General features: G+C 54.2%; 5 protein-coding genes across 5 annotated transcripts; 4 read left to right on the top strand and 1 right to left on the bottom strand.

Moving 5' to 3' along the window:
- Positions 1–881: 881 nt before the first annotated feature.
- On the bottom strand, positions 882–2,724 carry PHACADRAFT_186846 (glycosyltransferase family 49 protein; the record flags this gene model as incomplete). The annotated part of the gene is made up of 4 exons (XM_007399049.1): positions 1,553–2,724; positions 1,167–1,505; positions 954–1,112; positions 882–902 (listed from the first exon to the last, which is right to left on the bottom strand). Exons 1-4 carry the CDS (start codon positions 2,606–2,608, stop codon positions 882–884), a joined length of 1,575 nt encoding a protein of 524 aa, XP_007399111.1. The 5' UTR covers positions 2,609–2,724.
- Positions 2,725–3,041: 317 nt separating this feature from the next.
- On the top strand, positions 3,042–4,063 carry PHACADRAFT_100232 (uncharacterized protein; the record flags this gene model as incomplete). The annotated part of the gene is made up of 5 exons (XM_007399048.1): positions 3,042–3,214; positions 3,267–3,361; positions 3,412–3,587; positions 3,642–3,811; positions 3,862–4,063. The coding sequence occupies 5 exons, from the start codon at positions 3,042–3,044 to the stop codon at positions 4,061–4,063; spliced, it is 816 nt and encodes a 271-aa protein (XP_007399110.1).
- A 1,131-nt stretch (positions 4,064–5,194) lies between these two features.
- Positions 5,195–6,531, top strand: PHACADRAFT_261395 (uncharacterized protein). Its single transcript, XM_007399047.1, has 4 exons — positions 5,195–5,473; positions 5,531–5,551; positions 5,607–5,696; positions 5,777–6,531. Exons 1-4 carry the CDS (start codon positions 5,234–5,236, stop codon positions 6,245–6,247), a joined length of 822 nt encoding a protein of 273 aa, XP_007399109.1. The 5' UTR covers positions 5,195–5,233; the 3' UTR covers positions 6,248–6,531.
- A 3,724-nt stretch (positions 6,532–10,255) lies between these two features.
- PHACADRAFT_53817 (uncharacterized protein) lies at positions 10,256–11,410 on the top strand (the record flags this gene model as incomplete). Its single annotated transcript, XM_007399046.1, has 1 exon — positions 10,256–11,410. A coding segment is annotated over one exon (1,155 nt), but the record flags the coding sequence as incomplete, so codon positions are not given.
- Positions 11,411–11,951: 541 nt separating this feature from the next.
- PHACADRAFT_48318 (uncharacterized protein) lies at positions 11,952–13,304 on the top strand (the record flags this gene model as incomplete). Its single annotated transcript, XM_007398491.1, has 3 exons — positions 11,952–12,420; positions 12,553–12,829; positions 12,920–13,304. Coding segments are annotated over 3 exons (1,131 nt in total), but the record flags the coding sequence as incomplete, so codon positions are not given.
- Positions 13,305–13,577: the final 273 nt, after the last annotated feature.

Raw genomic sequence — 13,577 nt, 5'->3', positions numbered from 1 at the left:
GGGCTGTAAGAAGCTGCGGTTCCGCCTTTAGAAGTGCATGTCCTATCATTGACCTCGTCATTGAGAAGTGGGCCGATAACCTATGCGAGTGTTAGCCTGGCACTTCGGGGGTAACACGACATACTCTCGCGCTAGGACTTCGAGAGCTGGCTTAGAGAAGACTGCCGCATGGGTGCGGACCTCTGATAGCCCTTTTTAGAGTCAATCTGCCTTAGTATCGCATGTGGTACTGTCATCGCTCAATGAGGTTGAACTAATATTAATATTGTTCCTCTTGAATGAAGTATGGGCTCACAACATTCTCGCATACCGCACTCTCGCAGGCAGGCTGCCAGTGCCCACAGTAGACTATATGTAGAGGAGCAGTCAATAAATACACATTATATTATATTTATAATGCTCGCCTTCAGACTGTGCTCAATACAAGTTAGGATCATGACTACCATTACTCCCAGTAAGTCTCAGGGCATAGGCGCTTGATACAGTGCGCCGGGCTTGGGGGTTCAAAGAGGCTGCCCGAGGACGATGCACAGGTGGTGCGATGCACTCTTCAGCCCAATAAAGGTCAAGTCTGTTAGCAAGACTATGAATGTACAACACTAAGACCTTTTACAAACAACAAGAGGAAACTGTATGTTTACTGTGTATAAACGTTTACACCAAGTTTACATGACTTCATTTACACACACGGAAACGGTAAACAGTAATAAACGTTTATACACAGTAAACAAACAAAACGGTTGGAGCCTTAGTGTCAATCAAGTTATGCAAACCAGTGTAACTGTTTGGTCAAGTGAAACGGACGTTCAATGTTTGCCTGTATCGTTGTATAATCCATACATTCTTGTTTCTCGAACTGAGCCCAATAGAGGTCATACATACTACAGTGACTCGCCGAGTAGCTAACGTCGTGTCAGCTACGAGGGCAATCGTACTGAACTAGAAATACATACCTCTGACGCCAGCTTCTCCACGCTTTTCACCTTCTTGCACTCTTGGACGGCATTGGCGGCAACCGACGTGCGCAGCTGACCGGCAGAGTGAAAGCGGTAGAGGTACCGAAGGCACGCCTCCTCTTTGAAGTCGGCATAGAGCTTACGATTGTACTTGCGCTGCGAACATCTGGATTAGCGCACGAGCAAGAACGAACCGAGGTGGTGACTGACCTCTTCTCTCCTTGCTTCTTCCTCGTATTTATGGCTCTGATGGATGAGAAAGTGGTCTGCCATGACATAGAAGTCAACGCCGCTGAGATAGATCTCGAAGAGACATGCGGCCTTGTTCCCCCCATAGCCGGTGAAGCGTTCGTCGCACCACGGTACGCGTTTGCTCATGATGACATACGGCTCGTATGCGCTCTGGTATGTAATCACTTTGTAGAGCGATTGCGAGTTCGATGGAGTGGAGAGATAGCGGGTGTAATCGGTGCTGTTGTGTCCTGGCGCCCAGGAGGCGTGAAACATGTCCAGCTTGGGATGCGGGCCCGTAGCAAGGCGCCGAAGGCTCTGAACGACAATCAGCTTCGCACGTCGCAGATTGTGTGTATGCGCACCTCTTTATCCTTGGGAAACCTTGTGTGATCAGCGCCATCCCCTTGCTTTGTGTACTCGAATGCCGGAACAACCAGCGCCGCCGCACCTTCACGCACTTTCTGCACGACTTGTCGTACTTCCTCGCGCTTGCCGGGTAATGGCGTCGGCTCCGGCAGCTCGCTCCCGACGGTCGTGTGCGGAAGACCGGAGCGAGCGACGGCACCACGAACGACACTCCGCCAGTCGGTGCAGACCGCGAAATCAACGTCAAGCATCATGACGAACTCGCTACGAGCAAAAAGGCGCGCAGCATTCCGCCAGACGTTGAACTGCCGGCCGCCCTCAGTGCTACCCGATGTCGCATGCGGTGCACTTGAGAGCGGGGAGAGCGCGAGGTGCACGTCGACATATGCTGCAAAGTGTGGCGAGGATGCATAGAGCGCGTCAAGATCCTGCACTGCGATGATGAACTGGGAGGTCTCGGACGCAGACGCGGTAGGTGGCGGGAGTGGGATATATATCGTAACAGAGATGGGACCTTTGTACTGCTCGACGAGCTGCTTGAGAACTTTGTAGCGGTTGCTGGTCACAAGGGTTGTTATAGTCACGTCTGAGGTGTCGACAGGACCGGTAGCCTTGTAGTAGAACGGGATGAACTCGGTCGGATGCAGGGCTTGTGCGAACGCCTTCGACAGAAGAGTTCCTTCTTGGACTGGCAGTGTGCCAGCGTGAGCATCGTCGAGAGACCCAGAAAGAGGACCAAGAGCAGGCAAGTTCCAGTACAGCCAGTCACTCGAGGAAGCCAAATCCCGGAGTGAACTATAAGTGTCTGCGCCCCAAGAAGGGTGGCTAGAGCTGAAGACTTGGTGGGCGTGCGCGATGAGGTCCACTCGAGGTGCAACTTTCGGAAAAGCAAGTGACTCAGAACCGGAAATTTCGACACCGACCAAAGCGAAAACAGCAGATACAGCAGGAGACGCGATGATGAAGCCTGTTGTATAAACCAGCGAGACTAGGATATAACCGAGAAGAATGCCTTGAAGCAGTGTCGCCAAGGGAATCTTTGAGAGCAGCATGGTTAAGACTGAAGCTTGAAGAGCAGACCAAGAATGTCACGAAGATCAGCTCTCGAGCAGTGGTCGCAAGCCGGGAGGGCAGCCATCCAATAACGAGTTTTACACAGCACGGTGTTGGTCAAGGAGCGAATTACCAAGGTAAGTTATCGATATTGATGAGTGTAAGCACACAGTGTAAGCATCACGTTGTACTGGTAAGGGAAAGTATAGGCGCGTAGAAAACGATGCTCCAAGCGCCCACTTAACATCCGGCTACTGAGCTGATCACTCCCAGAAAGGACTCTTTACTTCACGCTTGCACGTGCCTTTCACCAGACCACGACCATCTATACCTCGACATATACCCCTTGCATACGCTATGTCACAATGGGGTCTATTTGCTGAGAAGAAGAAGAAGAAGAAGCTCTCGCCGTATGATGCAGCAATAGAGCGCATGGCACAGCTACCAGCACCGACCCTCGCGCTTTCGGCCTTCACTGTCGGGGCGATCTCAGCATGGGGCACCGCTTTCGTGTACAAACGTTACTTCCGCCGGATACCAAACGCCGACTGGATTACACCGGACGTATTCAAACGCAGACGATGGATCAAGGGTCGGGTTGTAAGGTGCGCGTCGGTACCATCGCACGCGTGGAATTACTGAGCGGTGTTCGTGTAGCGTAGGCGACGCGGACAACTTCCGCGTGTACCACATGCCGGGATTTGGCTGGCGTTGGCCGTTTAAATTGAGGGGCGTTCCTACTACGCAGAAAGGTAAGCATCGTGCTTCAGCAGTGCACGTGCAGGGAAGCAACTCACGGCAGCCCTCAAGGATAACACGATCCACATTCGCATGGCCGGCGTCGATGCACCCGAAGGCGGACACTTTGGCAAACCCACTCAGGAGAACTACGCTGTAAGCCTTGATTGGCTGAAACGCCAGGTCGCGGGGCGCATGGTTTACTGCATGCTCTACCGTCGGGATCAGTACTCGCGTGTAGTATGTTCTCAGTTTGTATAGCGTATGTTGATTGGCATTGAAACGACGCCGCAGGTTGCAATGCCGTACCTTAAACCATGGTTTTTGCCGGGCTTTATGGCCAAGGGCAAGTGCATTCCCATCGAGATGCTTCGCGCTGGCTGGGCCGTCACCTACAAGCAGAGTGGCGCCGAGTACGGACCATATAGCGAGGCCGAGTTCGACGCATATGCGGAGGAAGCTAGGTATGTAATACAAGCCTTTCCATCAAGCGGGTGCTTACGCCAATTCAAAGAAAAAACAAGCGAGGAATTTGGAAAGGCGGAGGACCAAAGGAAACCCCCGCGGAATATAAGAAACGATACGCCAGCGGAGCCACGCTCGAGAACGACGAGACAGTTCCGGATGACACGCCCAAGATCGGTGCCACGGGCACGAAACCAAAGAAGAGGCGGCGTCGGCTGCGAGAGTTGTCGAGTAAGCTGCTAGGACGTTAATTTGATCTGCTTGTATGGTTTTTACCTCGGTGTACCTCGGGTCTTCGGGATATGATCTGCAGTTCTCATATTCGTTGCTTAATTGTGATCATAGCTAAGCCGCACCACCGCATTGCTGGGACGCCACGATATCTGTTTCGCCGATATCGGAGTCTATCGAGCACGTCAGTGAGCGAGAAAACGCTGACCTGAGTCCGTTTTAAGAAGGCTAACTTGAACCGTATAACATGTTCGGCGTTTGGAGGTGGGACGGCGTGAGGGACGACTGCGGCTGGAGCAGAGTATAGCTACGGTACTCCGTGAGGCGAGGTCGTCGTCGTTGCACGGGCAGCTAACAATGCTACAGTGATGTGAGTGCGATTTACAAGGCTTTGATTGGACGGAGCGCCTTCAACTACATTGCAGGATTCACAGTATACTGCCAGGTCGAGTACCAGCTAACTCCTCGCGGGGTGGTGTTCGCGTATGATATGTTCTCCGTAGCAGTTTCAGACAGCCGTTTGCTGATCGCGAAAGAAGAAATGAACGCACGACATCTAGATTGGTGTGCAGATTCAGCGTGAACGGCCGCGCTGAGCCGTCGGTCATAGCAAGACGGCGATATACAAATCCCGTTGCAGTCTCCGGAATGGCGGAGGTGGCGGATGTGACGATGCCTCTCGGCTGTCACTTTGCGGGCTTGCGACGCCGTGAGGATTGCTTACGTCGCGCGCTTTGAGAGAATGTTTCACAAACTATCAAAGGGTCAGTATTTGCTTGTGTGCTCTGCTTTCAGATAGCCCATACACGAATGACTCCGGGGACGACACTTGCCAAAAGAGGACGCCGACGCGACGCGGTTGGAACAGATCGGGTGCTGGGAGTATGCCGAGGTGCGCTGGGAGGCATCCGGACCGCACCGAGTTTTCGCGTGGTTGGAACCATCAGGCTCGCCATCACCGCAAACCGGTGCTGCCAGTGTGCTTCGCAAAATGCTTGGCGTCGCCGCGTCGGTCAATATTTGTACCCTCCACTTTCAAGTTTGCGCTTTCATCCATCTCGCCTCGGAAGCTTTGGCTGCCGTCTCCTTACTGCTGCTGTACGCTCCGTCACCGCTCATTTTTGCTTGCTCTCCTTTGTACTGTATCCACTGTCATTACCCGCTGTCCTACTTGTACAACAGGACTCAGTATGTTGTTCAAATCGTTCCTCCCCACGATTATTCTTGCCACTGCCGTCGCTGCAGGACCCCATGATGCTCCTCGCCGCCGCCACGCTGGCGTGAGCAGCCTCCATATCGAGCTCGACCCCGCTCAGAACGGGACGCTGCTCAAGCGTGGCCAGACTTTCCAGAACGCGCGCTTCAGCATGTATTCCCCCGAGACCGGGAACCAGGTCGCCTGCGGAGGCTTTTACCATAACAGCGATTGGGTACGTGTGCTATCTCTATTTCCTAGTGCGCACATATTGACGGCAGCGCATTCATAGATTGTCGCGCTGAACTCTCCGGTGAGCGTCCCTGACGGCGCCTCGCGGACGCGCACGCTCACCAGTGACTCCGTAGCAATTCGGGTCAATCGCTGGGCACATGTGCGGCCAGCAAATTACGATTTCACTCAATGGTAAGACTGCCCAGGCGACGATTGTGGACGAGGTACGCGTTTGTTCTTCCCAGCTCTGCCGGCCATCTATTCCTGCATATGTTATATATGCTCACAATCGTACGTATCGTAGTGCCCCGGCTGCCCGCAGAACGGCCTCGACTGCACACCCGCGATTGCAAACTTCTTCGGTTTCTTCGACGACCTCGCGTGGGGTAGCTGGAGTGTCGGCGGCGGCAACCCTGCGTCCACGCCCCCACCACCTACGGCGTTTAAGGCGCCACCCACGACATCTGCACCGCCCCCGCCCCCGCCTCCGCCTCCGCCCCCACCCCCTCCGACGACATCGAGCATAGTGCCCACGGTCTCGTCGACCTGGAGCAGCTCTTCCTCTTCGAGCGTCTGGTCGTCCCCGTCTTCCTCGGTCGCCTCGTCCTCGAGCGCCGCTAGCTCGAGCTTCATCGCGAGCAGCATTGCCGCATCAAGCACTGCTGCTGGCGCGTCCTCGACCGCGGCGCCCACTCCGACCTCGAACATCGCAACGCTGTACGCGAACATCGTGAACATGGCGCTCCTCGTGCTTGCCGGTGAGAACGCGCAGTGATTTGCTCCTCGCATGCCGCCCCCTCTCCGTTGTGGTTCCTTTATAATCTTCATGCTGTTGATACCCATTGGGCGGTGGTTTATATGAAGTGTAGCACACGTAGATGATACCCTCTCACGTCTCTGAGCTATTCGCTCCGCTGCTTTCGGCGTTAATATTGTGGTATTTATGCTATCTGTTGTGCTCCGTCTGAGTCGCTTTCTGTGCGTGTTACATACGTTTTGCGGTTTTGAGTCGACCCGAGTCACTTGACATGTATATGCTGGTATATGCCGTTGTGACTCTCATTTTTACAACAGAGCCATGTCGTGTACTGACCATCGCGATATAAATTGCAGCAGCATCATGGATGATTGAAGCACAGCACCTTGAGGCCGGGTCTAACAGCGACTCACGCCACAAGCAGAGCCGGTGTGTAGTACCTCAAGGCCTCACAGCCTGCCGCCTGAACCATCTTCTGTGTCAAGACACGCTGGGCGTGACTGGTGGAAGCGACTTTTGTACGCAAAAGCAGTGTTCCGGATTGAGATCACTCCAGTCTGAGCGTGAAAGATGAAAGCGCAAGGGTTGGGCTGTTTATTAAGGTGCCGCGCGGTGCTTCTCATTATCGGGGACAGTTTGAGGACACAACTTGGCGTTCTTTGCATACAATCATTCTCATGGCGATACGTGGCGTGCGAGTGAATGCAAAGGTCCTGGTCGCGATAGAGCTGTGCCGGCGAGCCCGATCGCGACGCGTGCAGAGCGCGTCGGGTTGCAGACGCCCGCGATCACTAGACTTACTATTGTTTCCAGCTCTTACGGATCTCACTCCCACGGTCATACTCGGCACTTACTGATATTCATCTCGCGCTAGTCCTTTCCCAACTTCATATCTCAGGCTCAACGACGCTTTACTAGCTTCACTTCTGACTCTCACCTTCCAACTCCAATCCCTCACAACCTCAAGCTCAAGGCTTGCAAGGTCGTCTCGTCTTAGCACGCTCTTAATGTCCGAGGGCTGTCTCCACTCTCCATCAACGACCTCTAGGTCAATTGTGGCCTGCTTTTGGGTTTTTGCTGTGCCGCTCTCAATGGCGACGCTGCTGCAGTCAATATCTTGCCCAGCTACCGTCTGACTTCGTCGACCTATCTGATAAGGCGAGTTCTCGCGTTTCCTCCACTGTCCGCTCTTCTAACTATGGTCGCTATCAGACTTTCGTGTCGGATCGCTTGCTGACCCAAGACTGCACTCCGTGTAGACGTCACTATGCATATATACTGATTCTCCAGCTCTTGCCGGGCTTCCTGCGACACAAGCTCTCTCAGATGACCTCTATGTTTGGCTTCTTCGCATGGCTTGCCGTCTGGGACTTGCCTTCTTTTGAACATCCCTCTAGTTCCTTCGACAACGCCCTGCGGACATGCAGTTAATCCAGGAAGGGACCTTTCTCCGGTAAGTGCTCGCACAGGCTCTGTACCCGATCTAGCTCGTGTATAGTCACTGACTTTGCGGACGCCTTAGGCGCAGCGATCCTTATGACCAACGGTTACCACAGGATTTTCAAGCGGCTCGTCGAGCGGTACCATAGCTCCATCTGCCATGGTCTACATCCTGTTCCTACTGCCTTCCGTATTTGTGACCCAGACTGCGTGGCTTGTAGCCCTGGCCCAGGACCTCGGCATGTGTCTCGTGTTCTTGTCCCTCTAGAACGTGCCGCATGACGCACTAGGCAACATCAAATGCGACTGCGGTGGAGTGCGGGCGGTGGAACGGAAGCTGCGCGAAGGTTCGACGGTGCCTTCCATCGTGGCGTTCGAGCGCACGGAGTAGGGATGCGGTGGCGACAGGATGAAGCTCCTGAAAAACAGACGGGTGCGCCTAAATCGGCTGAGCGAAACTCAACACTGACTTTCGCTCAGAGCCTACGCGCCCACACACCGAATTATCGACATTCCGCGTGTTCTAGGCACCAGAACACAACCTCACGGACTATTCTTGAAACCTCTGCGTGCCGCCGACGTCGCAATCGCTCTGCAGAGCGGCGGCTTATCAAAGCGTGCACCGGACCACACCGCGCTGCCACGAGCAAACGCGTACCGGAGTGCGGCAAGCGGGTTGCCGGCTATGGCTGGAGCGAAGTTTCGTGTCTTTTGTCGACGAGTACGCATTTACCCATTTCCCAGCTTTCCTACACTCACATTATATATACGGCAGTGCCCCTGCATCGACGAGCTGCTGCGGTTTTTTCAACGACATCGCGTTGGCAGCTAGAGCGCCAGCGGCGATCCCCGGACATCCTCCACATCTCCTTCGAAGAAGCGTCATGCTACATCGAAGCTGCTTCTGCACCCACCGAGATCGTCTAACAAAGCGCGCACGAGCCTGTTCGTCTGGAGTAACTATCGCCAATCACTCGCCTCTAGCTTGGGCGGCACCCTAATTTCGAGCAATTCCGCCAACACCTGCTCTGTTGCTGCGCCCACTACGACGTCTGGCCCCGGACAGCTGTATCGTACTCGAACGTCAAGAACATGTCGCCGCGCCTTAATGTGGACACGCTTCCTTTCCTGTCATGCTGTCGTGACACGCTTATGAAAGCACACAGACGGCAACTATCCACGTCTTTGAGTTACTCAAGTGCCGTCTCTAAGCTTGCTTTGGACACTGATACCGCGGTCTTGAGATATATCGATGCTATTCGCCGAGTCTCACTGATGTCGATGCTGTTGCTGAGCATGTGCGATTGATTTATGATATGTGTTTTTACGATCCCTTCACGAGTTCGCCGTGTCTACCATTGATTTGTAAGGTAGGTGGAAGATGGATATCTATGCGCCCAAGGAGATTGCCGGCGAATAGGGCAAGGTTAAGCTCACGTTCATCTCTGCATGTGGACATGTACGCGCGGCACACATGCATAGCTTGCTCGCCTCAGGTTCTCACACGTAGCTCAACCTCAAACGACAACAACGCATCCCTCAGCAGATACGGAATGAACTTGAACGCTAGCGGCAAAGGATCGGGGGGTAAGGAGAACCTCCACATACTCTTCGATGGCGTGGTGATTGCCCTCACCGTCGGCAAGGACGCGACGGCAGCATTTCCGCCGCTCCAGTCCGCGATCGGAGGAGTGGCCGGTATCGTGAATGTCGTGAAGGCGAGTGGACCGATTGCTGCCACCGCGCGCTGCCATCTCATTTGTTTTGCCTGCAGAAAATGGGAGCGAACGTCGAGCAAGTCAAGCTGCTCGAGAAGTATGCTAGACAACTCTCCTCCACTCTGCAACATCCTGCCTTCAAGGATGATAAAGCGTGTTCAGAGGATCTGCGGCGGCGTATTGACACCTTAGAGAGGTGAGACCTGATCCGTAGTATTCGTGAATAGGCTGTTTAGTCCTGCAGGCAGTTGACGGAAACGACGGAGAAGATCCGCGCGCTGGTCTCTCGGTCCAGGTTGTCCCGGTTTCTTGGCTCAGACTCGCACGCCGGAGTTATCGACGAGCATATCAGACAAATATCTTGGGCCATAAACAACTTCGTGGTAAGCCTGGCATGCAGGAGCAGAAATCTCAAGCTTATTCACCACCTATTTGGCGTAGATCGGAGGAACCATTAGCCTCGAGCTCGCTGTTGACGTACATGACTCTACACTATATCATGCGTATCCGAAGCTTACCAAGTATATTTTAGCAACTATCCGTGAAGCTGGACAAGGGTTTCGACAGAATGGATCAACGGTTTGATAACGTGACAGATGAAGTCCGAGGGTTAAGCAGTCAATTGTTACCTGACAGCTGTAAGTGTTCCTGCTTCCTGTTCAACAGCATGGCCTGACCTTGTCCGATAGCCGGTCCTATCCCCCGATACGTCGATGCCGCCCGTTTTGATTACCCCAACCAACGCTCCATCTGCGAAGGTAAAACACGATCAGAGACTTTGAACACCGTCTACCAATGGTTCCTTCAGGATCAAGCTGAACTGCGAATGCCTGAGGTCGTTCTGCAGCTGCCTAGAGCTGATGCGCCAGTGTTCTTGCTCACCGGCGTGGCCGGAAGCGGCAAGTCGACCATCGCACAGACTGTGGCGGCATGGTGCTCGGAGCGCGGGTACCTCGGCGCGAGCTTCTTCTGTTCTAGGGACAACCGAGAATGCAGTGATATCCAGATGATATTCCCCACGATCGCCTACCAGCTTGGTCTGTTTATTCCTGAATTCCGGGAGAAGACCGCGGAGGTCATGAGACGGGAGCCTCATATCCAGACGACTCTTGTGTCCCATCAGCTCAAGTGTCTGATTGTCGACCCTCTGCGAGAGTTGCCAGCATTCCCACCCTGCGCGGTCGTCATTGATGCATTGGACGAGTGCAAAGACGACCAGGCGACGTCTCTCATTGTCCGCGCTCTGTCAGAGCATGTCTCCGACCTCACTCCCTTGAAGATTTTTCTGACGAGCCGCCCTGTCCCGAACATTACCCATGGCTTCCGCTCAACCGGCCTACTCAACGCGACACAGCACATCATCCTCCATGAGGTGCCACCAGATACCACCGAGCGCGACATTGGCATCTTCCTGCAAAAGAAGATGGCTGATGTCCGGGAGAGATATTCCTTGGACAGGTCGTGGCCTTCGGCAGAACAGGCGGCGCGACTAGTCGAGCTCTCGAGCAGGTTGTTCATATATGCCGCTACCGTCATACGCTTCATCGAGGATGCCAATGCCAGTGACCCAGATGGTCGCCTTCGATCACTCCTTGAAGGCAAAGGAATGTCATCGGTGAGCGAGGCAGTCTCCTTCTACCAGCTAGACAAGCTGTATCTCCAAGTTCTGAAGAGTGCGCATCCGGACATTACCCGAGAGCTTAAGCTGCGGTTGAAGGTTGTCCTGGGCGCACTCGTCCTCATCCGTGATCGATTGTCGCCGAATGCCATTGACAGACTCATGCTCCTCAAGCGTGGAATGACTCGGACTACGCTGACTCACCTGCAGTCGGTCGTCGTAGTTCCCGAAGATGATAATGCTGTCATCAGCCTCATCCACCCTTCATTCCATGACTTCCTCACTGACGGAGACCGATGCCACGACTCCGATTTGTTGATCAACCCGGCGATCCAGCATAGACTCATTGCCCAGCGGTGCCTCGAGATCATGATCGGCGAGTTGCAGATGGATATCTGCAACATTGGGCGAAGCATGCCAAACTCAGAGGTGCCTAGGCTTCCGGAGCTTGTGGCGGAGCACATTTCTTCATCCCTGCAGTACGCCTCTCTTCACTGGGCACACCATGCACTCTGTGGCGAAGTCGACAACGAGCTACTTGACTTCCTCACCAAGTTTAGTGAGAGCTACTTGCTGAACTGGCTGGAGGTTTTGAGCCTCCTTGGGGAATTAGGCAGTGCTGTCTCAGCACTACAGACACTCCGTGAAAGGTTATTGGTATGTACCGGCTCCACTCTCATCGATGTCATCACTAATCACATTCCTACACCAGGACTTACCTCTTCCACACTCCAACGTCATCACATTGCTATATAATTGCCAACAAGCCATACAGCAGTCATTTCCAGGCCTCAGCACTTCTTGTCTACAAGCGTATTCTGGCCTTGTCCCTTTCTGTCCCACATCCTGCAAGCTCCGAGAGCATTACTCTGGGGCCGGGCAAGGGATTGGACAGCCAAGGGTACTCAGTGGACTCCAGCAGCATTGGGACCCATGCACCCTCACTATCGAAGGCCATTCAAATTCCGTAATGGCCGTGTGTTTCTCACCTAATGGCCAGCGCATTGTCTCGGCATCTGGAGGCAAGACAGTCAAGCTGTGGGATGCTGTCACAGGCTCCCATCTGCACACCTTAGAAGGACATAAGGATGCAATCCGATGTGTGGCATTCTCATCCGATGGTAAATACATTGCTTCGGGCTCTAACGACAAGACCATCATTATTTGGGATGCCGCTATCGGCCAACACCTCCACACTCTGACAGGTCACACTGATCATGTCACGGCTGTAGACTTCTCTCTAGACAGAGATGCCACGGTTCTCGCCTCCAGCTCCAATGACCACTCGATACGAATTTGGGACCTCAACAACGACATCGGCTCATCCAGGACCCTGTCTCCCGCACACACATCTGATGTCAAAAGTGTCAGGTTCTCCCGATCTGGATCACTGCTGGTTTCGTGCAGCCAGGACGGTGCATGCAAGGTCTGGAGATCAGGCGCTTGGACGTGTGTTGCACAATTCACCCATCCTGAACATACCTCCATACTTTCCGTCGCCATCTCGCCCGACGAAGCCATCTTTGCTTCGGGACAAGGATTCCCAGCCAAGGACATTCTTTTACATACCACTGCTGACGGCCGCTGCTTCCGCACACTCCAAGGCCACACATCAAGGGTGTGGTCTCTCGACTTTTCTCCTGATGGCGCCACACTTGCATCAGGCTCAGCAGACAATACCATCATCCTGTGGGATGTGGCGAGCGGTTCCACCCTCCGCACTTTGAAAGGGCACTCCGACGAGGTGTTCAGCCTCAGATACTCCCCCGACGGCCAGCAGATAGTCAGCTGTGGCAGGGACCATAACATCCGGATCTGGGACCTGTCTCTGTTGTCGGCCGGGAGGGAGGGCGAGTCCGCGAGGAAGAAGCTGAAGGAGAGATTGACCCGGGGCCGGGGGTCGGGCATGCACAGGAGTGCTGGTGCCGAGCCTCAACATTCGTCGAATGTGCGCTCCGCGACGTTCTCACCTGACGGACACATCGTTGCCACCGGGTCACGAGACACTACGATTCGCCTATGGGATACTGCGAGCGGCGCTCAGTTGCAAGTACTTGAAGGTCATAAAGGCATTGTCTCATACCTATCGTTCTCTCCCGATGGAAAGACGCTGCTCTCGTCAGAGCGCAAGGCCGACGTATCCGAGGCTGGCACTCTTCGTCTGTGGGATGTGGAGAGCGGTCGTTGCGAACAGACGTTCAACGGGCACGAAGGCTGTGTAGAGATGGCGAAATTTTTCCCGGACGAGAGACGAGTGGTCTCGTGCTCATACAGCGATCACAGCATCCGTGTCTGGGAGGTCGGTCAGTCGAGGACGCGCAGCGCGGAATCGCGCGTCGTCTACCAAGACCGAAGCCTCAATATATTCTCGGTTGCTGTCTCTCCTGACGCCGGCCTGGTGGCATTTGGCTGCTGGAGCGACAAACCAGATGACCATACACTTGGGCTAGTCAGCCTGACGACGCCACAAGCGGTCCGCTTGGTGCGGTATGAGCGTGCGTACGGCGTGCCCACAGCACTCGCATTTTCCAAGGACGGCAGCCGCCTCCTGGTTGCCTCCGGTGACGGTATA

This window comes from Phanerochaete carnosa (assembly GCF_000300595.1).
Source record: "Phanerochaete carnosa HHB-10118-sp unplaced genomic scaffold PHACAscaffold_8, whole genome shotgun sequence".
Taxonomy (NCBI): Eukaryota; Fungi; Basidiomycota; class Agaricomycetes; order Polyporales; family Phanerochaetaceae; genus Phanerochaete; species Phanerochaete carnosa.
The sequence above is the reverse complement of the archived record's forward strand: the minus strand, read 5'-3'. Positions and strand labels throughout refer to the sequence as shown.

Coding starts and splice junctions, on each gene's coding strand:
- PHACADRAFT_261395 (XM_007399047.1), top strand. CDS start 5,234: ATGTTGTTCAAATCGTTCCTCCCCACGATTATTCTTGCCACTGCCGTC. Junction 5,474..5,530: donor TTTACCATAACAGCGATTGG/GTACGTGTGCTA, acceptor GCGCATTCATAG/ATTGTCGCGCTGAACTCTCC. Junction 5,697..5,776: donor AGGCGACGATTGTGGACGAG/GTACGCGTTTGT, acceptor TACGTATCGTAG/TGCCCCGGCTGCCCGCAGAA.